The 26,248-nt window shown below is 30.7% G+C and overlaps 4 protein-coding genes across 4 annotated transcripts; 1 reads left to right on the plus strand and 3 right to left on the minus strand.

The window, feature by feature from the left end:
• Positions 1-179: 179 nt before the first annotated feature.
• On the minus strand, positions 180-1,016 carry PETE (plastocyanin, chloroplastic). The gene has a single exon (NM_001309263.1). It carries the CDS (start codon positions 906-908, stop codon positions 396-398), a length of 513 nt encoding a protein of 170 aa, NP_001296192.1. The 5' UTR covers positions 909-1,016; the 3' UTR covers positions 180-395.
• A 2,086-nt stretch (positions 1,017-3,102) lies between these two features.
• Positions 3,103-5,200, minus strand: LOC101055605 (Hop-interacting protein THI120). The gene is made up of 4 exons (NM_001279308.2): positions 5,036-5,200; positions 4,867-4,952; positions 3,975-4,232; positions 3,103-3,417 (listed from the first exon to the last, which is right to left on the minus strand). Exons 1-4 carry the CDS (start codon positions 5,145-5,147, stop codon positions 3,253-3,255), a joined length of 621 nt encoding a protein of 206 aa, NP_001266237.2. The 5' UTR covers positions 5,148-5,200; the 3' UTR covers positions 3,103-3,252.
• Positions 5,201-8,451: 3,251 nt separating this feature from the next.
• Positions 8,452-10,032, minus strand: ODC (ornithine decarboxylase). Its single transcript, NM_001247687.1, has one exon. The coding sequence runs from the start codon at positions 9,934-9,936 to the stop codon at positions 8,641-8,643; it is 1,296 nt and encodes a 431-aa protein (NP_001234616.1). The 5' UTR covers positions 9,937-10,032; the 3' UTR covers positions 8,452-8,640.
• A 9,948-nt stretch (positions 10,033-19,980) lies between these two features.
• LOC101251284 (mechanosensitive ion channel protein 8-like) lies at positions 19,981-24,661 on the plus strand. Its single transcript, XM_004238578.5, has 5 exons — positions 19,981-22,071; positions 22,677-22,800; positions 23,258-23,551; positions 23,638-23,840; positions 24,102-24,661. The coding sequence occupies exons 1-5, from the start codon at positions 20,348-20,350 to the stop codon at positions 24,385-24,387; spliced, it is 2,631 nt and encodes an 876-aa protein (XP_004238626.1). The 5' UTR covers positions 19,981-20,347; the 3' UTR covers positions 24,388-24,661.
• The last annotated feature ends 1,587 nt before the right edge of the window (positions 24,662-26,248 follow it).

A 26,248-nucleotide genomic window follows, 5' to 3' on the forward strand; every position in this document is an offset into this window, starting at 1 on the left:
CCCTTTCTACTATGAGAATTATATTTTTATTCTTTAGTTTCATTGCTGTGAATACGGATAAGTCCATAAAGGTCAGGAGATACTATGTTGCTCGGATTCTCCAAAAACGCTCTACTTATGGATGATTGACAACATTTTTGAAGAGTTTAAGCAACTGAAACGGGTATGTTATTTTACCATCAGGAGGAAGGTTGAACTTTTTGATGTTACAAAAGCAACATTACAGTCCAAAAAAGCTGGTATTAATCACAAAATGACATTACATGGATACATATGCAACTTTAATTTCCTGAGTTTTCATTACACCTCAAAAAGAGAAGGGCAATACTAAAAGGAAAATGTTGAAATTGATGGGAACTCAAATCAACTTTTACAAAACAGAGGTGTGAAAAAAATTAGTTGACAGTAACTTTGCCAACCATTCCAGCTCCCTGGTGAGGTGCACAGTAGAAAGTGTAAGTTCCTTTCTCACTCAAAGTGACACTGTATGTCTCTCCTGCTGCATTCAGAAGATCCTCTTCAGACATGGAAATCTTACTAGCATCCACACCAGCTGGGATTTCATCTTCATCAAATACGACGTTGTGTGGGAACCCTGCATTGTTCTTGAATGTAATTTTCTCACCAGCACTAACGCTGAAGTTCCCAGGAATAAAAGCTAGACTCCCATCATCACCACCAAGCAACACTTCAAGTGCCATGGCATTGCTAGCAAGCATCGCGCTAACAGCGGTGGCAGCAACCACAGCACCGACATCTTTCAAAGACGCCTTCACAGTCAATCTGGCAACTGGGGCAGCTGCCACCTTAGCGGATGCACCGGTGCTAACTCTGGAAGATGATGAAGCACCAGCCTTAAGGCCAGTGAAAGATGGAATAGCAACAGCAGCAGAGGTAACAGTGGCCATTGTTTATTAATATGCTTCTTGTTGTTGCTTTTGTGATTGAAAATTTGGAATCAAGAAAAGGGGAGTAGGAGTTGATGGGGTTTTAATATGTGAGGTTGTAGATAGAGTAACGAAGGAAGAGGTTGATTCTTTGTATAAATGAGTGGTGTACACTTTGATGAGAGGATGGACAGTTATCTGCTGTGAAACAATGCTATTGGTTGATATGGATTATATATCCTATGACGTGTATATGTTTATCTAAAGATGGAAATTGAAGGGCTACAATTATATTGAATGTACAAAAAGTTTAAACTAGTAGAATACATAGAAATTTCAATACGTAGATATTCCATTATGTGGCTCGTCACAATTCCCCTTTGAAAGATGCAGACATGTAATTTATGATAGGTTTAAGATGCGTTTTCGACTTGAATTATATATCTATAGTTAAAAGAAGCTTAGTTATGTTAATGGAAAATACTAATGTGATTATCGATTATTGTGTGGTATGGAACGAGACACGATTAACTTAACCATAGCTCACAAGAGAAGATATTTTCAAAACAAATAAACCCTCGTATACAAAATATAAATATAACTTTACTTGTACATACTAGTAAGTAAAAATATCTACAGTATAAGTGTAAATTTATCTATTACTTGCATTTTCCCCTCGATTAATCTAAAAACCCTTTAACACGATGAAAGGGATGTGATCTATAGGCTTTACTATCCTAATGTAAGCACTAATGATTGCTCCTACGATTCAAACTTCTGGACCTATAGATCAAACGGAGACGACTATACATTATTTGATATGGGGTTCTTTACATGAAGAGAGGACTAACCTGCAAAGTTACCACAAATTTGATGCTCCATGCATTGACATAGAATAGGCCATAAACATTAGGAAATGCAAACTCATATATATATTTATGCTTCTTGTAGGGTACTCTAATGTACTACCCTTATTTCAGTTGTACTGCAATTGTACTAAGTACCCTCAAGGCCTATTCCATCTAATTCTGCTTTACAATTCTAATTCAAAATATCATCACATGTGGACTGTACTTAAAATATACCTTGAGTGAAGGTTTCATACTTAACAAAGCATACATAGAGCAACAGAAAATGATAAGCCCCAAAGCCACACTCTTACAGTGAGAATGGGTATTAATCAGCTTCTCCTGCTCCTATGGTAACAGTAAGGATGAGCTTAGTGCAAAGGACCATTAACCTCATTGCAGAGGCGAATTTAAGATTTTAAGCTTATGGGTTTCCTACAATGTCCTTGAGTTTATACAATAATAATTGGGGCCAAATTCAAATATTTAGAGAAACTGTAATACATATAGAGAGCTTGTGCAGGAGCTACTGAGTTCACTTGAACCCCTAGGTTACCATTTAACCTCACACCAAATCACCTTAAGTGGTAAGTAGGAAAAGCCACTATCTGACCTTCAAATGAAGTGCCAGCAACACAGTTCCCTCAATGGAAAACCAAAATCAAGCAAGGTTCCATTCTGGATAAGTAGCCTATCAAAAAGATTCCCTAACATAACCAACTGGCTTACATCGCATCGCCAGTCATGCTCACTGTCTTGCTTGTAAAAGAAAAAACAATAAATTCCAGCTCAAAAGGTTGACAGCCCTTGAATCTAGAGCTGCTTTTCATTCCAACCAAGTTAGTACTCGATTTCCCAAGTTCACAACAGGCATATAATGTCAAGATGAACCAGCAAAAACAAAAACTCTGGCATGATATTCCAGGGGTACAAAAACGCTTTGCTTTGTTCAATAAAGCCAAAAGGGAAAAAAGGGGTAGAAACAATCTAGCTCAGAAATCATGCAGCTAATTTATCTCATTTCTGACTCTACTAGGGGTACTGAAGTAACCATCGCTGTTACATCCCCCCCTATGGACCACTTATTCACCCAAACCAACCATAGTGTATAAAAATAAAAAGAAACCAGCAGAGTTAGTAAGCACATGTAAACAAAAGCCAAAAAGTGGCTGGCATTTTGACATCCTAGCCCCAAACGAAGCATAGATAGGATATCCTTCAGCGAGATTGTGATTAGAAAATATGGAATAAATTCATCACAAATATTAGAACCCAGCAGCACAAATGTATACGCAAACATCAATAAGGACAGGGCACTTGTCCAAACAAACTCCATAATGGAATCCACAAGATTCAAGACCTAACCAAGATAAGACACATCAATATGCATATTCAATTATTAACAGTCATATAAACAGGGTGTACTTGTTATTTACAGTCATGTGATTAAAGAAACTGCCTAATAGAAGCAAGGGAATGTATAACAATCTAATTTTTACACATCCTTCTATCAGACCTTAAAAAAGCGGAAAGACCTCATCGTTGTCATCATCCATATCAAAATACTTGAAGCCAATATCATTGTCTGGATTTGGATTGAAGTCAGGACTCACGTAGCATTTCATCTCATGGAACAGGTTCAAATTGTCCACAAGCTTGTGAAATACATTGCATCCACAACACTGCCAAAACAAGAAACCAAAAATAAATTAGCTTACATGCCAAGCAGCAGAGAATGCTAAACATTTGGCAGTTTATCCTCCGATAAAGATAAAAGATTCCATAGAAGCGGCTAGTCCCAGGCATATTGTATGGACATTTTGTCGCACAAATTACACAATATCATAAATATTCACCCCAGCTATTACCCAGCCCCCGGAGAGTTTATCAACAAATGCAAATCTTTGGTCTCATCCTCGATATTGAAATATATAAGACCAATACAATGATTCAAAATCTCGTCCGATCCCTCACCCTAAAAAGTTATGTTTCTCAATAAACTTGGTTGATTAGGGTAAAATTGCATCCCTTAGAAACAAGTCCTCTTTACTTTTCTCTAGAAAGTTCCTTACCAAGTCCTCATTACTTTTTTCCAGAAAGATCCTTTCTTACTTCTGAGGGAAGCATTTGTCTTCTATTTTTCGATAAAGATATGAAATAATAAGCTACATAAGAAAGGGTCACTGTTTCATTCTTTCATCAACCAATGTAACTTGTAAGGTTCTTGTTAGTAAAGTACCTGGACAAAAACAGTGCCATCAGTATAGGCGTGAGGATTGATGGCACGAGTAGTTCGTTGGCCACAGACGTTGCAAGTAAAGGCCACACGCATACGCCTTCGCGGAGATTTAGTAAAGAGAGACCAAGGGAAGGTGGAAATCTGGTCAGTATTGGATTCAGAATCAGAACCAGCAGGCACAGGTGGCCCCTCCATACCCGAGCCAGTAGTCCAGCCTCTTACATTAGCTGCACTAAGGACCAAACCCATAGCTGCATCCTGGTGAAAATCCCCGAAAGAGACACTGATCAGAACCCCAAATTCACCACAATATAGTTAAAAACCAACAATTTAAACAAAGAAATAACTCAATTTTGAGGACGATAACTCAAAATCCAGCACAATCCACCGACTAGAATCCCAAATGACCTCAACTTCCTGGAGAACTCGAAAATTAAACCAACGAACGAAACGAACTTTAAAGTGAAAAATCAAAACTACTCTTGCACCCCCCATCAATCAGAACCCCAAATTCACCATATTTTTGTGGAAACCCAACAATTCATTGAATGAAACCGAAGTATATTCGAGATGTGATGTTTCAGAATTACCTTAAATCAGAACCCAACAATTAAATCAAAGAAAATAAATTTAAGCAACTTCGAGGTTGATGAATCAAAAATACCCCTAAATAAAGTAGACCCACAGATGAAAACCTCAAAATCAACATAATTTCATGGAAACCCAACAATAAAATCAAAAAAAAATTGAACTTTCAGGTCAATGGATCAAAAATACCTCTAGATAGAACAGAACCACAAATAAAAACCTCAAAAATCACCATAATTTCATGGAAATATAACAATCAGATCAAATAAAAGTAACAAGTTTAAGCTCGATCAATCAAAAATACCTTGGAGAGAGTAGGATTGTTGAAGATGGGAACGATACTGGTGTTGTCATTCGCATCAGATTGAAGATCGGATTCATTTCCATTATCTGAAAAAACAAAAACAAAAAGATTAGCATTAGAATCAATAAATGATTGAAAAAACATGAGAAAAAATGAGCAAATTACATACTTTTGCGTGAAACTGAAAACTTGACAAATTTACGAGAAGAGAGATGTTTGGATTTAGGAGCAAAAACGGATAGAGAAGGGGTAGTTGTGGCAGAAGACGTCAAAGTTTCCATGGCTATCAGTGAAGCTTTGCAGATTTTTATTTACTTTGTAATGTAAGGAAGATGAAAAAAAGGGGAAAAAAATTGAGACAATATATACTGTTGCCTTTGCCGACTTTACTGTATAAAATTTTACGCTGTTTTAAACAAAATTCCTTTTGTGGTTACCATAGCCGTAACGAAGACGTTAGTAATTCAGTTGATTAAATTTAATTTATGATATAATTTGAACTGTTGAGTTAATTTTTTGCATATTATTTTTGTAATTTAAAATTTATCCGATGATTCGAGTGAATAGTCTTTCGTTTTTCTAGATTTTGTTTGGTTGGTAAGAATATTTTTGCTTTATAATTCTCTTCGCTTACGTAAGTTCGTTTTCCATTCTTACAATTTTTGTATCATACAATTCTTTTTTTTTTATTGTTTTAGACATGACATTTTGCTACTATATTTATTTTAATTGAAGATATATGAAAAAACGGACTCTCTATTTCCTAATTATGTCATTAGTCATGATTACGTGGAAACAACTTTGCTTCTTTAGGAAAATTTCCACATTTTGGGCCCAAGCCCACGGAGAATTGGACTTTAATAGAAAGCCCACACAGATATGGACTTTAATAGAGAAGCCTTGGATCTGTTAGTGAAATGTTCATTTCCTTTTTAAAGTGTAACTCAAATTAGACCTAAGATTTCACAGTTGATCATAAATACCGTATTTTCGTAAATATTATGTGTACGGTTCCTCTCCAAATCTCACTCCTGAAATTATTCAGATATGTTGTTATTTATTCTTAATACATAGGAGCAAAATGTATCAGGCAAAATATAATTAATTGATAAAATGATCTTTTACTCTATAGAAAAAACATTTAAATTCTATTAATAACGAAGATTCTTTATTATTCTTTTCTTTTGGAATGGTATAGGTTCAAGATTCAAGTTATACTATCGAAGCTATTGTTCTTGAAAAATAACTCAGTATAACCTATTCTTCGAAATAAGTTATTCGCTTAAATGGCTGAATCTCAAATATATATATATATATATATATATATATATATATATATATAATTAATTAATTAAGCTCATGTCATGAGATCAAGAACCAAATCGCAGTTTAAGATTTGGAAAATTAAGTTACTCATTTAAATTATTGAATAATTTTATCTTAATTAAACTATTCTTTGGCATTACCTAAAATCTAGGCTTAATTTAAAACTAATATCATTTTGACCATTCACTTGCCCCTTTTTATTTTATTCAACAAAAGAGAAAGAACAAACATACCCTACCAAATACTTATATTTAATCTTTTCTCTTTTGTGTATTCTTCTCATTGGTAGTAGATTTTTTATTTAAAAAAGACCACCATGATGTAATAGGAACAAACATTTAATAGTGTACCTACTTTTTCTTCTTCTTTTTTGTATGTGTTATATTAAAAATAATCACATAAAATAGTTTGATGAAATATTAGTGTAAATGAAGATATACTACTATATGATGTCACCAAGTCCACTTATGATTCACCATAGATTCAAATAGAAATTAATATAGTTTTAAAATACTTACTATTTGATGATGAAACAAAATCACAATGTTTGTTTTTTTCACTACCATAATTTACATGATTAAAACTTAGAAGGTGTCAACAATAATTAAAATAGGAAAGTTTATTTAATCATTATCAATCGTCTTTCTTAAGAATTATTAGAATATATAACTCATTTATTTTTAAAAATTATTTGAATGTGTCAATACTTTCAACTTGTTTATTTCAATCGGTCATTCTAATAGAATAACATGACATACTACAAAGCACTCACAATTGTTTTCTTGATATGCTCTATTATTCGTCATTTATTTGATACTTTTTATTTATTAATAAATGACTTTTTCAAATTTTAAAATTAAATTGAATTAAATTAATTCCTAAAAGTTAAATTAATATACTTAGATGTAGTGTATTTACTATTACTTCAACTTGTAATGTTTCATATGTTAAAAATAATAAATGTTATTTCCTTTGTTCCTTTTTATTGCCTTTTGAGCTTCATATCAAAAAAATCATATAATATTAATTCCTAACGTTCTAATTCATATCGCTCCAATCACCTTTCCAATGATCTTTACGAAATTATATTTAAATTCATGATTAAATTACTAATTTCAATTCTTGAATTTAAATAATATCATCTTTGATTAAGATAAAATAAAAAACGTTTATGAGCTACCTATCTCTTCGAATAGTAAAGGTGAAACTAGATAGAAAGAATATTTTCTAGATTTTTAATAAAGTGATGAATATTTAACTAGTGGTTGTTTTAGAAATGACAATATTATGAGAATATATAAATTTAAAGTAGGGTTTCACTTTATTTATTGGATTTGTCGTCATTTAGGTAGGTGGTTTCTTCCAATAATTTAGGAGGGAATCACCTTCTTTGTCTCCCAGCATTATTAGCTCAATATAAATATAATTTGGCTCTAATTTAATTTTTACTTCCACTTCATAATCTTTTAATTTCTACCTTTTAAAATTTATCATTAACGAACATGGTTTTATGATTACATAAGATATAATCATAAAAAAAAAATTGAAATGAATATAGTGAATATTACAAGTATTTGTTCAATTTATACATTATGTTGAATAATATAGCTCGAATCTCAAAATATATTTTCAAAACATGATGAATTGTGGATAGAGTAAGTGGTAAGACTAATTTATATGCCACAATTTCGATTCTATTAAAGAGTTTGGAAGAATCAATGTACCTCGAGTTCAACTTGCTCTTTTATTGAGTCTCAAGATTCTTTCATGAGAGAATATATGACATATCTTTCATAATTTGTAAATCATAATTGATATATACGAATAGTTTTGCTTTTCTATATTTGTTATATCGACTCAAATATACTTTTATCATATTCTGATTGATGTGTAACGGGCAATTCAAATCACATGGCCCACCCGTGCAATTGATTGCGGTGGTGCATGGTCTATAACGTGGGGGGAAATGCTTATCAAATATAAATAGTCTTATTTTTTCGATTCATTTTTTGAATTTTATGAGTTTAATTTGAGAAATTTCAAGCAAGGATTTCATATTTAAACTTGAGGTAGTTAAGTGAATTAAACATAACTTGAATTTATATCATAAATTTAATTTGTTTAGGTTTATTTTTCATCCGGTTTCTAGAGTACCAACTAAATTTGGATCACTTTCTCTTATTATAGGACTTATTCAAATGGTGACGATCTCAATATAATTTTCTTCCTACAAACATTAATTCGAACACAAAATTCAATACATGAAATTGGATTATTTAGACATAAAATATAAGTACATGCAAATCCAATTGACTAATCCTTGCTTATCTTATGAGACCAAAAAGAAAAAAGAAACTACAAGCTGATTGGAAAATAAATTACCAAACAAGAACAAAATTAGAAGAAAAAAAATTACAATGACCATGCTAATTAAAGCCTAATTAATCATTAGTTTGGATAAGCATAAGCAAGGTGAGTAACAATGGCGGATGTGTTAAATCCATTGAAATTTGATCCAGCAGCTTTTGTATAAGCACCCATATTAGGAAAAATCAGCCAGTCATTAACCTGTAGCTCCGGTAACTGGTAATCCCTTAACACGGTATCAAGTGCATCACAGGTGGGCCCGAATACAGTCGACGGAAACGTTTTCGACCCGCCGCAGTTGAGGTTATTACGATTCGACATGCACGCTAATGGCGTCGCCGTCACCGTCGCATGGTCGTAAAGTACACAGTTCATCGATCCGTATAACCCATCGTTGATCCAGTATTCTTTTAATTCACCTCTGACTCTTTTGCCGATGATGGTTGTTGCTAAAGTGAACGCTGTTTCGGCGAAGAAACGACCTGGTTCAGCGATGATGGTTAGCTCAGGGAAGTCGTGGAAGTGGGTTTCCAGAGCTGATTTAACGGCGGGAGCAGCGGTGGTGAATTGGTGGCCGGAGGTAAATCCGCCGCCGATGTCGAGTACCGTCATTTTTGGCATTCCGAGTTGAGCTGCTGTTTCGAAAACCTGTTTCGCTGCGGCTATGGCTCCTAGATAAGCGTTGGAATCGGCGTCTCCGCTGCCGATATGGAAGGACACGCCGGAGACGGTGAGTCTAGCGGCTTGAGCTGTACGGAGGAGCGGCTCGATTTCCTCCGGTAATGCGCCGTATTTTGGACCCATTGGGCATCTCGCGTTGCCGTCGGTCATGGGTTTGATTCGAAGCAAAAGCTCGCATTTTGGGTGATGTTTACGGATCTTGTAAACTTCATCCTCGGAATCGTAAGTAGTGAGATTAACCCCAATTTTCTCGGCGAAGATAATATCGGATTCCGGCTTACAAGGGTTAGCGAAAACAATCCGGTCCGGCGAGATACCATGAGACAAAACATACTCAATTTCAGCACGGCTAGCACAATCAAAATTGGAACCCATAGCAGACAACATGGAGAGAAATGAAGGTTCAGGGTTACATTTAACAGCATAAAACGGACGGATATTTGGTAAAGCAGAGTTCCATTGTTCCATAAGGGAAACAACTTCACCCAAATCTAGAACATAAAAGGGTTGTTTATCGTCCTGTAATTTCTGTGTTATGATTGAAACCATGAAATCCTGAAGGGCATCTTTTGACAGAGGAACAACTTTTCTCGTATGGCCGTTCTCCGCCGCCGCTGCCACCGGAGCTCCACCGATTGTGGACTGAAGAATGGCCGCCGGATTCAAACCGGAAACAATGACTGTTTGGCCGGCCATTCAAAGAGAAGAAGGAATACCGAAAAATATATGAATTTCTCTGTTCCCTTTGAGACGGAGTAACCTCAAATAATATTAACCATAATATATAGAGTGAAAAATGTGTTATTTTTTTTTTATTATTTATTTTAAGAAAAAAAATAATAGTTGTTAAAAGGGGTAGGTGGTCAACGAAATTAAATTTAATTAATTACCATTTATATTAATCAAATCATAAAGTGCCTACTTTTTAGTATGTCAATTCAAATCAAATCTATTATATCAAATAAATAAATTTTCTTATTACTTATATGTTTATCATTACTCAAAAAAATTTAAATATTATATTAATTTTAACATCCTAATTAGTACTAAACATAATGTTATATTGTATATAGAGAATATATAGTTGCGTAATTCAACTGCAAGCCAACTTCCAAATAATTCGTTAGTACATATTATAGGACCACAAAATAAAACGTAGCAAAAGTCCAAATTGTCATATTATATGCTACATTCCAATTATTCTTTTGGTGGTAATTATCAACCGAAGAAAGTTATTCCTGTTGGAATATTTTTTTTTATAGAATTGAAATTTGAGAATTAATTAAAAGTGAAAAATTTATACTTATTCCATAATATCGACTTAATAAATAATTATTTTATATAATATATTTGTTACAAATTGTATTTTTAAAAATTGATGTCTATTGTTTATCATATTAATAAACTTGTATGATAATACGTGACATTCATCATATTGCTTGAGTTAAAGTATAGAATATATATTTTCTTATTATTATAATTATTATTATTTGGTTTATATGCTTGTAGTTTCACTTGGTACATAATATTAATTCTATTAGAGTCGTTCTTTTAGTTTATCTTCTCCTCTTTCACAATACGATTATTATTAGTCAAATTAATATCGTATAAAGAAATATGTCATTTAATCTAGTTTATATATAAAAAAAAAAGTAAAAAAAAATAATATATTTTTCTAAAAAGAGATTATGCATGATTGATTTGTGGCAGTGTGTCTTTTTTCAACTTTATTCTAATTTTTTTAAAAAATTTAAAATCTCGATGTAAATAATGAAAAGAGCACATGAAAAATGTGAATCTTGTCACAAGGGTGGTCTCAAGGCACTTTGTTTTCGTTTAACTGTTTAATTATGTTTTTTTTAAAAAAATAATTAAGAAGTATGATCAAATAATTCCTTATTAACAATTTAAAACATATATATTTCAAATCAATACAAAATTACTTTTTAAAAGATATTGATCAAGTAAAATATGCTTATTAAATAGTAAAAAAAAATATTTTCCAAACGAATTAGTCAAATACAATTTCTTAAATATGTTTTACTTTTACAAAATACATACAGAACGAATAAAATTTTCAATAAGAAAGCTATAATAAAGAAGTTTTGGAAATTACTTAGTAAACTCCTAATATTAAGAAGGACTAAGTATCGTGCCCATAATAAACGTTATGAATCTCTTTGAATATGGACTCATTTTTATCATAAATATTTTATGTTGACTTTAAAAATTTTCAATATAAATTTTAATTTAATTGAAATTTAATATCAAATAAAAACGTGAAGAAATTACACACCATATAAAAACCAAATAATAAATATATACACCCCTTTTCAACGTTTTCAAGACTCAACTTGTTCAAGTCTCACCAACCCTTTACCAACAAGTAAACAACCCCTTTGGCTTTAATTAATTTTGGCTAGTGGTTTTTTATTTTTATTTTTTTAAAAAAAAAAAAAATTCTTATTGCATACTAGATCTGATTTTCTAAATAATAAAATAAAAGAATTGCACGTTAACATATTATTGCTACATGACCTAATTTGTTAGATCAATTTTACAGCTTCACAAAAATAGATAGTGTGCATGATATTTTCTTTATTATATATTATCTGTATTCTAATAATAAAATTAAAATTTATTGATTAAACTAATTTAGATTCACACAACAAGATTAAAATATACAAACAATAGTGTTACTTATTAATTATTTTTTCATTTTTTTTAGCTTGTACTTAGAAATTTTTTGTTACGAGTAAAAGAAAATTCATTTAATTAATCATGTAAGATTGTAATAGAAGTGTTAGCATCAAGTAACACTGCTTTATTCTCGAGTTATATGCAACAAAGATCTTTATTTTATTGGTAATCTATGTAACAAAGATCTTTTATTTTATTGGTAATATATGCAACAAAGATTTAATAATAAAATAGTGAAGAAGCAATAATGACAATAAAGATAATAATAATAATATATTTTAATGTCATTAGTAGCTACTAAGCTAGAAATTGTCTCTTGTAGTTAATCGACAAAGTTCCAATATAATTAATTATACGGATTGTTTTATACATTTTTAAATTATTTTTGTAATCATGATCCTTGATATATATGTTAGAAAAATTAGAGCTAGAGGATATTGACTTGTTCGTATATAGACCGTTAATAAGTAGTTGAGTGTTGTCCCGTTCTTTTATTTTATTTAAATTCTTTAATTCTATTATTACTAGATTTTTCCTTTACCTTTGTTTAATTACCATAACAATATTGACTTTCTTTTTATTTTTAGCATATGTTTTTTAGTATTATATATTTTCTATACTTAATTTTGTTATATTACTCTATTTAAGTTGAAAATTTATCAAAAATGAATATATATACATCATTCTTTTTAAATCTCACTCGGTGAAATTACATTTCGTACATTATTATTAATATTAGGGGGAAAAAAAGTTAATACACACATCCACTAAAATAATATCTTAAACGCATGTCATCATATAATCAATTGCTTGTGTAAAATAAAGTGTATATAAATTATGCGTATAAAAGCCAAACTCGTGCTAATATTTCATTACATCACAAGCTTTACAAGTAAGTTCTTTTAATTTTCTTTATTAAGAAAAAGTTTTTTTGGTACTTGGATTTTAATAGAAAATATAAACAAATTTATCTAAATAATGTCGTGTTAGACGTGAGGATAAATATGAGGGTCATTTAATTATAATATAATTTTACATATGTCTTTGGATGACTAAACAGACCTAACTATTTCACATGCAAGCAAATTAGGTCAATGACGAGAATATAATTAGAAAATTAGAAATTTGAATTGGCATTTTTATGTCGAATTATTTGTGGAGGGTCCACATTAACGTGGTAACAATAAAGTAGCAGGTTATAGCATGGTCCTTTTTCAATTTTTCCTTCATACAAAGAATCGAATCGATTCGAAATTTGATTTCAGTTTATTTGAAAACAATTAATATATGTGTATATATAAAAGAATTAAGATAACTTTATATATTGTTGTTTCAAAACATTCATTATATCATATAACTTATTGTGAGTATTATATAATACCACCAATCAAATATCGCAACAAGCTAAATAAATATTCATATAATTATTTTTTTACTATTCATCACTCGAACCCGATGTTAATTTTATAATTATTTGTATACAAACTAATTAAATTTTAAGATTATTTTTTTTAATTACTTCAATTAAATAATTATATTTAAATATTATTTTGTAATTGGACCGAACTGTCTCATGACATTTTGGTACATTAGTTAAGACCTACACGTGAATAAGGAGCTTCCTAGCACAAGTTGTTCACAATTATTGCTGAAAAAAGACGTTGAATTTTGTCATATATTAAAAAAAATTGCCTCATTTTGTAGGTTAATGGGGTAGGTGAGAATACTATGTGTAGATTAATGTTTTTAAAAGGAAAATTTTCTAGTCTCCACAAGAAATATATGTTGCTAAATTTAAAGGGGTAGGTAATAAACAGTTATACGTGTCATGATTTTATGAATATATTATAATTGACCCTAAATATTTACTTTACTTGATATTTATATCAAGTTAAACATATAATATATTTGTAGATAAACTTATTACTACATAATAATAATTAATTGACATGTATTTTTATTTTACTAAATTGCTTGTTTGATGTAAACATCCGAAGAAATTCATGTTTAGAGAGGAAAATTTCTGGGTTTCACAAGAAACACACCTTGCTTAATTAAAGGGGTAGGTAACAGTATTGGTGTGCTATAATTAAACACATTATGTTTATCTAGAATATGTTTATGTTGTCCTCCTAACTGAACTTAATTAAACGCAACCTTGATCTGCCACATAACAGTAAGTGATTTATAAAAGTATCAAACTTTTAATAAAAAGTTAAAAAAATATTGAAAATGCGTCTAAACTTAACGAGTATTTAGGGGTGTATTTCACTCATGTGACATGATTAGAAATATATAGATTTAATAGTAAAAGAAAATATATTTTTAAAACTGTCGACGATTAGAAGTGATTTCAATACTTTTATTTTTTTAATAGTAGTTGTATATTTGTGTATTACTTTCTTCTAAAAGTGAAGCAACACGTGATAATGTGAAGCAACCAACGGACTATCTTCTTCCACTTGATTTTTTTTATGGCGCTACTACGATCTTAATCAATACGGATATTTTGTCTTTGTTATTGTTGAAATTAACAATAAGATATTAAATTTTTCAAAGCTAATATCATGAATCGTGACTTTGATAAAAATTAGAAATCACAATTTTTTGGTCAAGCTGCCACAATATTCCAATACATGTCTTGAATATTTGCAACTTATCTTAAAAGTATTTCAACTCATACATCCAAAATTAAGATGTCAAACTCGAGGGGCGCTTCCATTGTTTCTAGTGAATACAAATTGAAATTAGCTGGACTAGTCATTTTCACTTTCTTTCTCTTTTGCCAAGGTGTCTATCAAAACAACTACCTTCACTAGATCGAATGGTTAAGGTTGTGTATCCACTATCCACCACTCTCCTCGGACTCCATCAATCTAATTATACTAGGTAAATTATTTGGAAAAATTACGTAACAAAGTAAATTTATACTATTTAATTACTCATCATAGCTATAATTTGCTATAATTATCACTCGCGACTAACATTATACATTAATTACGTAGTCTGACTTCGAGTTTGTATAATTAATCAGGTTTGTATATGTATAATTTGCCAGAATTTACAAATACATATGTATAATATACAATTATTTGACTTATATACATATACAATTCACCTCTCTCCCACTCTCTGCCCTCTCTTGCTTACCTCTCTCCTCCCTCTCCTAATTTTTCTCGCCTCTCTCCTCCTTCTCTCAATCTCGGTTGCCCTATGTACAAATGTGTATAATATAGAATTATATACATATACAATTTACCTCTCTCCCTCTCTCGCTTGTTTCTCTCCTCCATCTCCCAATCTCACTCGTCTCTCTCCTCCCTCTTCCAGTCTCGCTTACCATATATACAAATCCATATATATATAATATACAATTATCTAACCGATATACATATACAATTCACCTTTCTTCCACTCTTTTCTCCCTCTCTCTCCCAGTCTCACTCGCCTCTCTCCTCGATATAACATGTATCTACAAATTGTAATTATTAAACTATAGCTATGTAAAATAATTAGATTATTTTTAAGTGGCTATATGTGAGAGTTCCCTTTATTATTGTCGCAAAAAGTTCACAATACATTAAGCCATTAATATATGAGTTTTTCTATAATGAAGTCATGGGCTATAATACAGCCCAAATATCGCAATGGGCTAAACCTATTTGGGCCTGAAAGAAATATAGCCCAAATTTGTGTAAAGATCTTTGATATCATTTTAGTAGTTACACTAAGGTCCAATAAGCAATCATAATACATGATGGACAAATAAAGCCTCTATTCGAAGGTAATCGAAGCCCAAATGATCTAATGGATTAGCCCATGCTTGACGATGAACATAATTCTTGAGAGAAGTGAACAAATATCCACTTTTGGACTTAGGTTTAACTTTAAAGTATGGAAAAATACATGAATTAATATATTTTAAAAAGTAATTACTGATTTTAGCGATACTTTTTGTTTATTATCATTTATAGCAATACTGTGATAAATATGTAATATGTATTAAAAGTGAATTATTTATGCAATATATTTGAATTATAATTGTTTTTTAAATATATTGTGTTTGTTTGGTAAAAAATGGTCACATTTGTATTATAAGTGTATTAAAATGTGTGATAAATGTATTATCCATCATTAAAACTTGTATTATATGTGAATGATAAATTGTTCTTTGTAATATGTATTAAATTTTGTATTATAAATAAATTAAAAGTGATCAAGTGAAAAAAAAATTATTATTACTATAAATGATAAATATTTTTTTATTATACCACATTTATGTAAATTTCCATTTAAAGTATGCTATTAAAGTTAAAAAATTGCATATAAGTTTGAAAGTTTTTATTTGTAGCGTGAACTTGTGAAGGCTAAACATCAAACACTATGCCTAAAATTTAGTATGACTAGCTTGGGACTCGAAAAATAGTCTAACTTCAAGTATGTTTAGCTGAAATTTTGATCTTGACGACATTTTAAATAGTTTGCAAAAGTATTTAGATATTTTTTGTTGAACTTGTTGTCTTGTTGACAACTTCATACATATATCGCTGAATGTGGCCTTAATAATATTAAAGTTCATACACATACGATTGAAGATGACCTTCATAAGGCTAAACTTTGAAATTGTAGCTATAACTATACCAAAATTCAAACATATTAATTTGAAGCTAAATTTTACTCTCGGAATATCTTTCAATGATTTTAACAAATCTAATACTTGATTTATTAAATTACTCAAATAATTTATTCATAGGAAGAGTCTTAAATTTTATTTATGCAAGAATTTAAAGCTCTATAACTAATGATTTTCTCCCCCCCCCCCCCCCCCCAAAAAAAAAAAAAATCAATCATAATTTTAATCTTCTTGTTCAACATCTATTCACAAAATAAATAAAAAACCATTTTTTTCTGAAAAAGAATAAAAATTATCTTAGTATTTAATTCAACATTCAAATCTAACACCTACCATTTTACCACAAAGCAAGAACACCACCCAACCTACTATACCAAAATCTAAAAGTAAAATAAAACAAAATCACATTTAATCCATACACCTTTTTTTAAAAAAAGATAAGTTACACATCAATAATCCAACGAATTATTAATTTCTAAAACGACAAGATGCAGTGCACATGACCGAAATTGCCTTGTACAAATTTCGAAGTAAAGTTCGAGAGATTGATTTAAAATTTAAATTTTATGAAGGTTATTTTCGATATTTTTAATTTTAGATCTATAATTATTTAGTTTTGTAGGATCAGGGATATTGAATCTTGGTAAACCCAATACTATATTGCTCCATTCTCCAATAATTTTATGCCATCTCTTTGAATTATTAAAATACTTATAAATATTTAGGTTGTTGACAAATGTTTGTATGTACACGTAGGTCTCACTTGTATTTTTTTAATTATTTGATGCACAATAATTCAATACATACTTTGTTAGTTAGTTAATGCTGCTTGTACGAAATAGGTATTACCACGTTTTTTTAATATAATTAAATCTCAGTATGGAGTAGTTAATTAGGCAATGACATGAGTCACGACTATAGGTTTAATCTGTTCCGCTAATCACTAATCTCATTTGCTACGTCTCTTCGCATTAGTAGAGTACCCTTAAATTATTTAAAATGTATATCATAATTTAGTTAGGTCTGATATTATTTTTAAAAAAATTATGATTAGTTTAAATATGTGATATGAGTAAATTATAATTCATAAATATAATATCAAAATATTCCGAGGAATTACATTAATAAATTCTACATTTTTATGTTTATTTTTCAAATACACAATTTTATGTGTAGATATATTTAACATATAAATAGCAGGGGAGTCAAATATTTAAGTGTGTCAATGGACACTCCTCCATTAAAATATTACACCATATAGCTAAAATAAAAAAAACATATACCATATATTTCATATTGATACTAAACTGTAAAAAAAAATTGATACTATATAATTTCTACACGATTTATATTCAATTTTTCTTAATCAAAATTCTGAATCCACCACCGAATATTAACACAACTCATCTATATAATGTTGGTTGTTATCATGACTTTCAGAAAGATAACATATTTTATATTATAACATGTTATAACTAGTTTAACTTTATTAAAAAATCTTTATATTATATAAATAATTATATTAGATTATTCTTCCATGAATACATTAAAAAGATAGAAAACATGCAGCAATGTTCAAATATAAATTTACGAATACCGATACCATCATTTACGTCCTAAAATAATGAGTTTCAGATTTAAATACTCCACATATTTTTGATTTATTATAGGTTTGATGACAGAATAATAATATACCTATATCAAATTACTAATGAAAAAGAACAAATATTCAATAAAATAATTAAAAGGAAACTTACATAAATATACTAAAATAAAAAAATATTTACCATTTATAGCAATAATATCTTTTTTTCACTTGATCATTTTTAATTCATTTTTAATACAAGTTTAATACATATTACAAATAACAATTTATTATTCATATATAATACAAATTTTAATAATGGATAATACATTTATCGCACATTTTAATACACTTATAATACAATATGTCAAATTTTTAACAAACAAACATAATATATTTCAAAAAACAATTATAATTCATATATATTGCATACATAATTCACTTTTAATTCATATATAAATGGTAATAAATAAAAAGTATTGCTAAAATCAGTAATTATTTATTAAAATGTACTAATTTATGTAATTTTTCCATAATTAAAATACATATAAACTATGATATATTAAATCGAAAAAAAGGTAGGTGAAAAATTAACTTAAAAAGAAAACTTTTACCTTTGCTTACAAACTGTCGTTTAGCTGTTTTCCCCCCTAAGGAAAGAGTATATGATTTCGATGGTATATTAGAAGTTAGTATATCAATTTTCAAAAGATTAAGGAAAAAAATAATATTAAAGTTTGTTCATTTACTATTTCAACTTGAGCAATTTTATTCTTAGTTAAATTTTTATCGTTACATAATAATTCCGTTTCTATGATTCATAACGAAATTTGAATTTGAGAGTATTATAAAATAATATTTCAAAAAATTTGAACCATTTTTCTTGATGAATTTGGATACTCAAAGTTTATTTTTTTCAAAACTGAAGCTCCATTAATAACAAATAGAATACAAGCTAATTTAAACGGATGACCAAGTTATTCAATTGAAAATATAAACCTTTTTAGAGTAACTCAAAGAAAAAAAATTAATCCCTAAGTCCTCCAAAATGAGTTATTAATATATTTCGCTTTTCAAAAATAAATCTAACTAATTTTTAATTTAATCAAATTAAATCAATATTTCGTAATTAAATATAAAAAACTTGAACTATAATTTATTCATATCAATATAAATAAATACTTATATTTCAAAATATTAATTAAAATTCACGTAATTTTATTTTCTCTCGAAAATGTGAAACATGACGAAATTGTGATACATGTCAATCGTTGAAATATATTTTTTGTTCGAATTAGTGTGACTAATGTTATAAAAAAGAATATTACATGTTCTTTTTATTTATAGTAGCAAAGGACCACACGGACGAGTCTCCGAGTAAAGGATTTTTGTCCATATAATTAACAACTCAACATCGAACTAATAAATATTTTTATTTATCCTTAATTAGAAATATCAAATTCTAATTTTAAATAAAAGATTATAAATTAATTTTTTTTCCATTTTCAGATTTTGTATACGCAAATACTATAAACTTTCTTATTAAAAAAATCATCAATTTTTACAAGTAGTATTTAAATTTAAGTAAAGAACCTTTTAACGTAATAAAATTTAATTGAGTTCTTGTTTCAATGTGACATTTTTCAAATTTTTATATTCAAACATGTTATTTTTTCCTTGGTTCTTTTAGATATTTTTTAATTTTTTTAAATAATTAATTATTATATTTTATAATATTTTTTATATAATTATATATATATATATATATATATATATATAAAAATCTTATTTGATAAAAACTTAAAAATTTCATATCTTAAGGGACGCAAATATTTTATATTATGATATTTTTATGGCTCGAAATCAGATCACAATAGTATGCATCCTCACGCATCCCTATGGACGCAACTGTACGGTCTTGATTTACCGGTCTGATTCCTCCATTAATGGAACACAAGCTCAATTACCCTTTCCCCTTTCAGTTTCGTTCCAATTTTCAAAGTTGCAAACTTTTTCTCTCTTGTATCTACGAAAAAGCTCACTTTTTTTATTCACACACTAAAAAAAATTCAACTGTGTTAATCTCTCTCTGTCGCTCTGTTAATCTCACCGCCATTGCCGTATTAAAATATTCATTTGTTTCAGACTTTGTTTAGTATTGACCCTTTTTCTTTGTTTCCTCTGTTTTAATGGAAAAGTTGAGGTCTTTCAAATCTCTGTCTCCAGTTCATCATCTTCATCGTGCTAACTCTCCTTCACATCCAATAGAAGAACGTCAAAATTTATTGAAAGAAACCTCAATACCCAGTGTTTCTACTTTGGGTTCTCAAGCTATGGATGGAACTGAGGGTAAAGAAGTAGTTGTCAAACCGAATATCAGAGAAACCTCCAAAACCCATAAAGAAACAGAGCTCTCCTCTTCTTCATCTTCTTCGAAAACCCAGTTGAGTAACAATGCCAGTACCGATGAGAGTACACTGAATAAGATATATAGAGATTGCAGTTACGATTTCTCTAACGATGCAGCAATGAAACGCATGAGGGATAACAGCAAAGATTTCGATTTTGTAACGGAATCGCCATTTTCACAGCCGTCTCCGTTATCTAGGGTGGAAGAAAGCCCCAACCACGGCGTCCTTACACCGAGGGAAGTTCGGGTTTCTTTCAATGAGAAACTTGCCGGTAACGGATCGATTCGCCGGCGGTCCAATTTGAGTACTGGACCGGGTTTACAAGATGAGGTTGTGCTCAGTACCAGCTCTTCGTTTAGGAGAAAATCGAATCTTTTAGCTGCTACTAGAACAAAATCGAGGTTAATGGACCCACCTGAGCAAGATCAAAGGTCACAGAAGATTACTATGAAATCTGGGATTTTGGGGAGAAGTACTGAATTTGAAGATGATGACCCTTTTTCAGATGAGGATTTACCAGAAGAGTATAAGAAAATGAAGTTTAATTTATTCTCTGTTCTTCAGATGGTGAGTTTGATTTTGATAATTGCAGCTTTTGTTTGTAGTCTTACTATTAGAAAATTCAAGGGGAGGAGTATATTTGGGCTTGCATTGTGGAAATGGGAGTTAATGGTTTTAGTGTTGATTTGTGGGAGATTAGTTTCCGGATGGGGGATTAGATTGGCTGTGTTCTTTATTGAGAGGAATTTCGTGTTGCGTAAAAGAGTGTTGTATTTTGTCTATGGTTTGAGGAACTCAGTGCAGAATTGCATTTGGTTGAGTCTTGTTTTGATTGCTTGGCAATGTATTTTTGATAAGAAAGTTGAGAGTATTACGAATACGAAGGTATTAAGGTATGTGTCTCGGATTTGGGTGTGTCTTTTGTTGGGAACATTCATTTGGTTGCTGAAGACACTGTTGGTGAAGGTTTTGGCTACATCATTTCATGTTACTGCATTCTTTGATCGGATTCAAGAAGCCTTGTTTACACAGTATGTGATTGAGACGTTGTCTGGACCGCCGTTGGTTGAGATTAAGATGGAGTTAGAGGAGGAGGAGAGGGTAATTGCTGAAGTCCAGAAGCTTCAGAGTGCTGGGGCTACATTGCCCCCTGATCTCAAGGCCAGTATATTTCCAAAGAGACCGATTGGGACTCCACGGAAGTCCACTGCTGCTGCTACTCCTAGGAGTCCTGTATTTTCGAGAGCTGCTTCAAGAAAGGAAAAAGAAGAACAGGGAGGCATAACTATAGATCATCTACATAGACTGAATCAGAAGAACATTTCAGCTTGGAATATGAAAAGGTTGATAAATATTGTTCGTAAAGGTGTGCTGTCAACTTTGGATGAGAAACTTGAACAGTCAAATGGCGATGATGAAGCTGCAGTGCAAATCACAAGTGAGAAACAGGCAAAAATTGCTGCCAAGAAGGTTTTTATTAATGTGGCGAAGCCTGACTCAAAGTAAGTATCCTGTTAAGGGGTCATTTGGTTGACGGTTAGAAAGTGATTGATTCACGTATTAATAACAGTAATATCATGTTTAGTAGCATTTTAGTTGCTATATATAAAATATAGCACACCAAGAATGGTGTTTAGTTACCAATTTACGTTCTCGCATAACTAATACATAAGTTATAAGAGAATCTCTATATTATTTTATGCAAGTTAGATGATGGAATAACAGATAACTATACATGAATAACTAGACCATACATTACTAATACTTGCATAACTCTAGCTTCAACCAAACGACCCCTTAAGATGTATGAGTTAAGTTCCTAATTGTAACTTATTTAGCATTTTGTTTGCTGATTAAACAAGGTAAATCACAGCTTAATTGCTTTATTGATAATCTTCAAGTAGGAATTGCAGTTTATATGTTTGGCTAAACATCCTTTTGTTTTGTGGTTTCATCAACTTGCTGCCCTTTTAAATGCTTTTTTTTTATAAGAGTTCATGCTTATTCCCAACAATTCCCTTTTACTTTTACCTTTAATGGCCTTTCTGTGGTATCTAGTTTCAGATCTAATTGATTTACTGATTTTGTTGTTTATTGTTGCCCTCAGGTTCATCTATCTGGAGGATATAATGCGTTTTATGAGAGAAGATGAAGCTTTGAAAACAATGCAGCTCTTTGAAGGCGGAACTGAAGCCAAAGGAATTAGTAAACGCGCGCTGAAAAATTGGGTGGTGAGTATATGGGCAATTTTCTTCGATATTCTCTTTCCCCATATATGCATTCCATTCTTTTTCTTTTTCCTACTTCTGGTGCATAATGTTAGTTGCAAATTATTTATGGAGTTTTCAGAAGCTTAAATTTCTCTTATCTCCAAATTTCAACAAAATGAATGCTACTCAAAAGTGTAACCAATAGACGGTTTCTGAATTCATTTTCTGGCCTATAGGCTATATGCATAAGTTATTCACTTTAACTGTTCATTTTGGAGATGTTGTGTTTCCCAATAAATAGCCTCTAGCTGAGTAGCTCTATTTGTTAAAAACAAAAATGAACTAAGAGTTGTGAAATTTAGCAACCGGGCAGAAAGGGGAAAGCACTATTGCTCAAATTTAGATTTTGAATTGAAGATCTAGACTTAAAGATTTCTATTTCTTGATGATTTCTAACTATGATCTTTATTCCTTTCAGGTGAATGCATTTAGAGAACGGAGAGCTCTTGCTTTGTCTTTAAACGACACAAAGACTGCCGTTAACAAACTACATCACATGTTGAACGTCTTAGTAGGGGTTATCATACTTGTCGTCTGGCTTCTTATACTCAAAGTTGCCACTACACATTTCCTGGTCTTTATGAGCTCTCAGGTTCTTCTGGTTGTATTCATGTTTGGGAACACTGCCAAGACAACATTCGAGGCAATCATATTCTTATTTGTGATGCACCCATTTGATGTAGGCGATCGTGTTGAAATTGACGGAGTTCATGTAAGAATTCTTCCACACTTAAATAGATCATTGGATAACATTCTGATTTGTATATTAAAGGACCTTCTCTGGTGTTTGTATACCAGATGATTGTAGAAGAGATGAATATATTGACTACGGTTCTCCTGAGATTTGATAACCTGAAGATCATATATCCCAACAGTGTCTTATCTACAAAGCCCATAAGTAACTACTATCGCAGTCCAGACATGGGTGATGCAATCGAATTCTGCATTCATATCTCAACTCCTATGGAAAAAATAGCATCAATGAAAGAGAAAATAACAAGGTATATACAACTATTCATCTTCCGATAATTTTTTTTAGCTGTTTTCTTTTTGTATCTCGAGTTATAGTGGTTGACTTGCTCTTTTCTGATTACTCGACATAAGAATACACTCATCTTAGTAGTCTGTCTACACAGAAATCAGCAATCCTTGCTCTTTTTTGGAAATATCCTTTTTGCCTTGCCTCTCAGCTTAAACAAGAAACGAAGTGAGTAGTATTCTTTCCGTTATAATAATTTATGGTATGGCTTCTGTACTATCAGGTATATTCAGAACAAAAGTGATCATTGGTATCCAGATCCCTCAGTTGTGATGAGGGATGTTGAAGACTTGAACAGGATAAAGTGGTCAGTATGGATTTCACACACAATGAATTTCCAAGACATGGGAGAGAGATGGGCAAGGAGAGCTCTTTTAATTGAGGAAATGGTTAAGATATTCAGAGAGCTAGATATCGAATATCGTATGCTCCCTCTTGATGTCAATGTTCGTAATATGCCACAGATATCATCGAGCAGAGTCCCTTCTAACTGGTCTCTCTGTGCTTAATCGATGATTGAAACGTCTACTCATCTGAAAATTCTCGCCAGAGACCATTGAAGATAGGTGAGTTTGTTAATGAAGCATTGCAATCTTGAAAATTATCTATGGTAAAGCAGTTTTGATCAGTCAATATTTGGTGAGTTATGTACATAATGAGCTGGTCTCATTTTTAGTTGAAAATTTCTCAAGTTGAAGGTGAAATTCCATAGAAATTGCCACAATTATGTAGTTATATATACTTTCTAGTACCTAATCTTAAATCTTATAATTGTCATGAAAAGTTCTATCTTTTTATATTTTTATAATTGTCACTCTGAGCAATTGAACTTATTAAGGACCAGCACAAAATAAGAGAAGTGCATAATGAATGACCCATTAAATGGATTTGAGAATGTCAAGTGGCCCAGGATTTTGACGACAAATAAAGCCTGCTTAGTTGTGAAGAAACTACAATTGGGCCCATAAATAAAGCTTAACCAAGGAATTTGGTGACCCCCACCCCCTCTAATGTTGACTAGCGTTTGATCGGATTTTCAAGTTCTCGACTCATACTTATAAAACTTTAAACAAAAATTCAAGTAAAATGCATGTTTAAGTTCTCGACTCATACTTATAGAACTTCAATAAAAATCCAAGCAAAATGCATGCCCAAACACTTTGAGTACTCAAAGTTTCATCACTTTGAGAACTCAAATCAAAGTAATGTGTCACTTGTCACATAGCTCGTAAACCTATCATTCTTTTTTCCATAGTTGGATTATTTTTTTATTTTCTTGACCATGACACTCTTACCTTTGAAAACAAAATATATATGTGTTGGAATTATATTCGAGAATCACTTTCACTTTTGCTTTAAAAAATAAGGAAGTTAATCCATATCTTAAAATATTTTCGTATCAAGATACAAGCTGGTGGACCGACATAGCTAATTAAACCAAAAACTATGTGCCTCAGACTAATTCTAATATTTTATTTTATTCTATTTAATTCATTGTGCTTAACCCTTTTCTTGTGCACATTTGGATAATATTGTTTCTTTAAATTCAAAATAAAGTGAATTTTTTATTTAATTATGTTAACATGTATTGTTTTCATTTGACTAAATTTAGTCAACTCTGGGTTATTGTCAAAATATAATACAAATAAGATATTAATGTGTGTTAGGTATTACTAAGGCTTCATGATTACATCATCTTCTCGATCAATTTACTTTATTTTTGTAAGAAATTTATTATAAAGAAATATGTTATATTCGTACTTTATGGCCCACGTTTATCTTCAAAACATGCATCCGGCCCATTCCAACAATAATGCAAAATATATGTATTGGTAAAGTAAATATACATCTTCGAAATATTGTCGTGAAACAATGAATAAATAATCTTTCTTCTTTAATTAAAAGTCTCACATTTGAATTCTGATAATGGAGTTTCCTTTAATGTGAAATGCTTTACTCCTCAAATGAAATTTTAAGCAAAGTTCAAACAGTTGGACTTCAAAATTAGTACAATCCAATAAACTACGAAAAAACATAAAGAAATGATACTATAGTGCTTTGGTTAAAGAAAGAACCTACGTAGACTTAAAAATAGACATACAATTTACAAGTATACATATTGTTCTATCGATAGAAAATTTTAATCTATCATTATTGCCTGGGGGTCCATTAATATCAATAAAATAAAATAAATAATGCCCCTTCAAACGTCAGAGGATCAACCAGTTATGGCCGTTTCATTATTCTTGTCCCTACTCTTTTTGTCAATATTATTCAATGATATATGAAAATAACTAAAGATAATCGATAAGCATTATGTCTCTCTCAATCTATTATATAAAGTGCCACAACATTTAAACCCCGTGGGCC

Source organism: Solanum lycopersicum, chromosome 4, assembly GCF_036512215.1.
Source record: "Solanum lycopersicum chromosome 4, SLM_r2.1".
In the NCBI taxonomy this organism is placed as follows: domain Eukaryota; kingdom Viridiplantae; phylum Streptophyta; class Magnoliopsida; order Solanales; family Solanaceae; genus Solanum; species Solanum lycopersicum.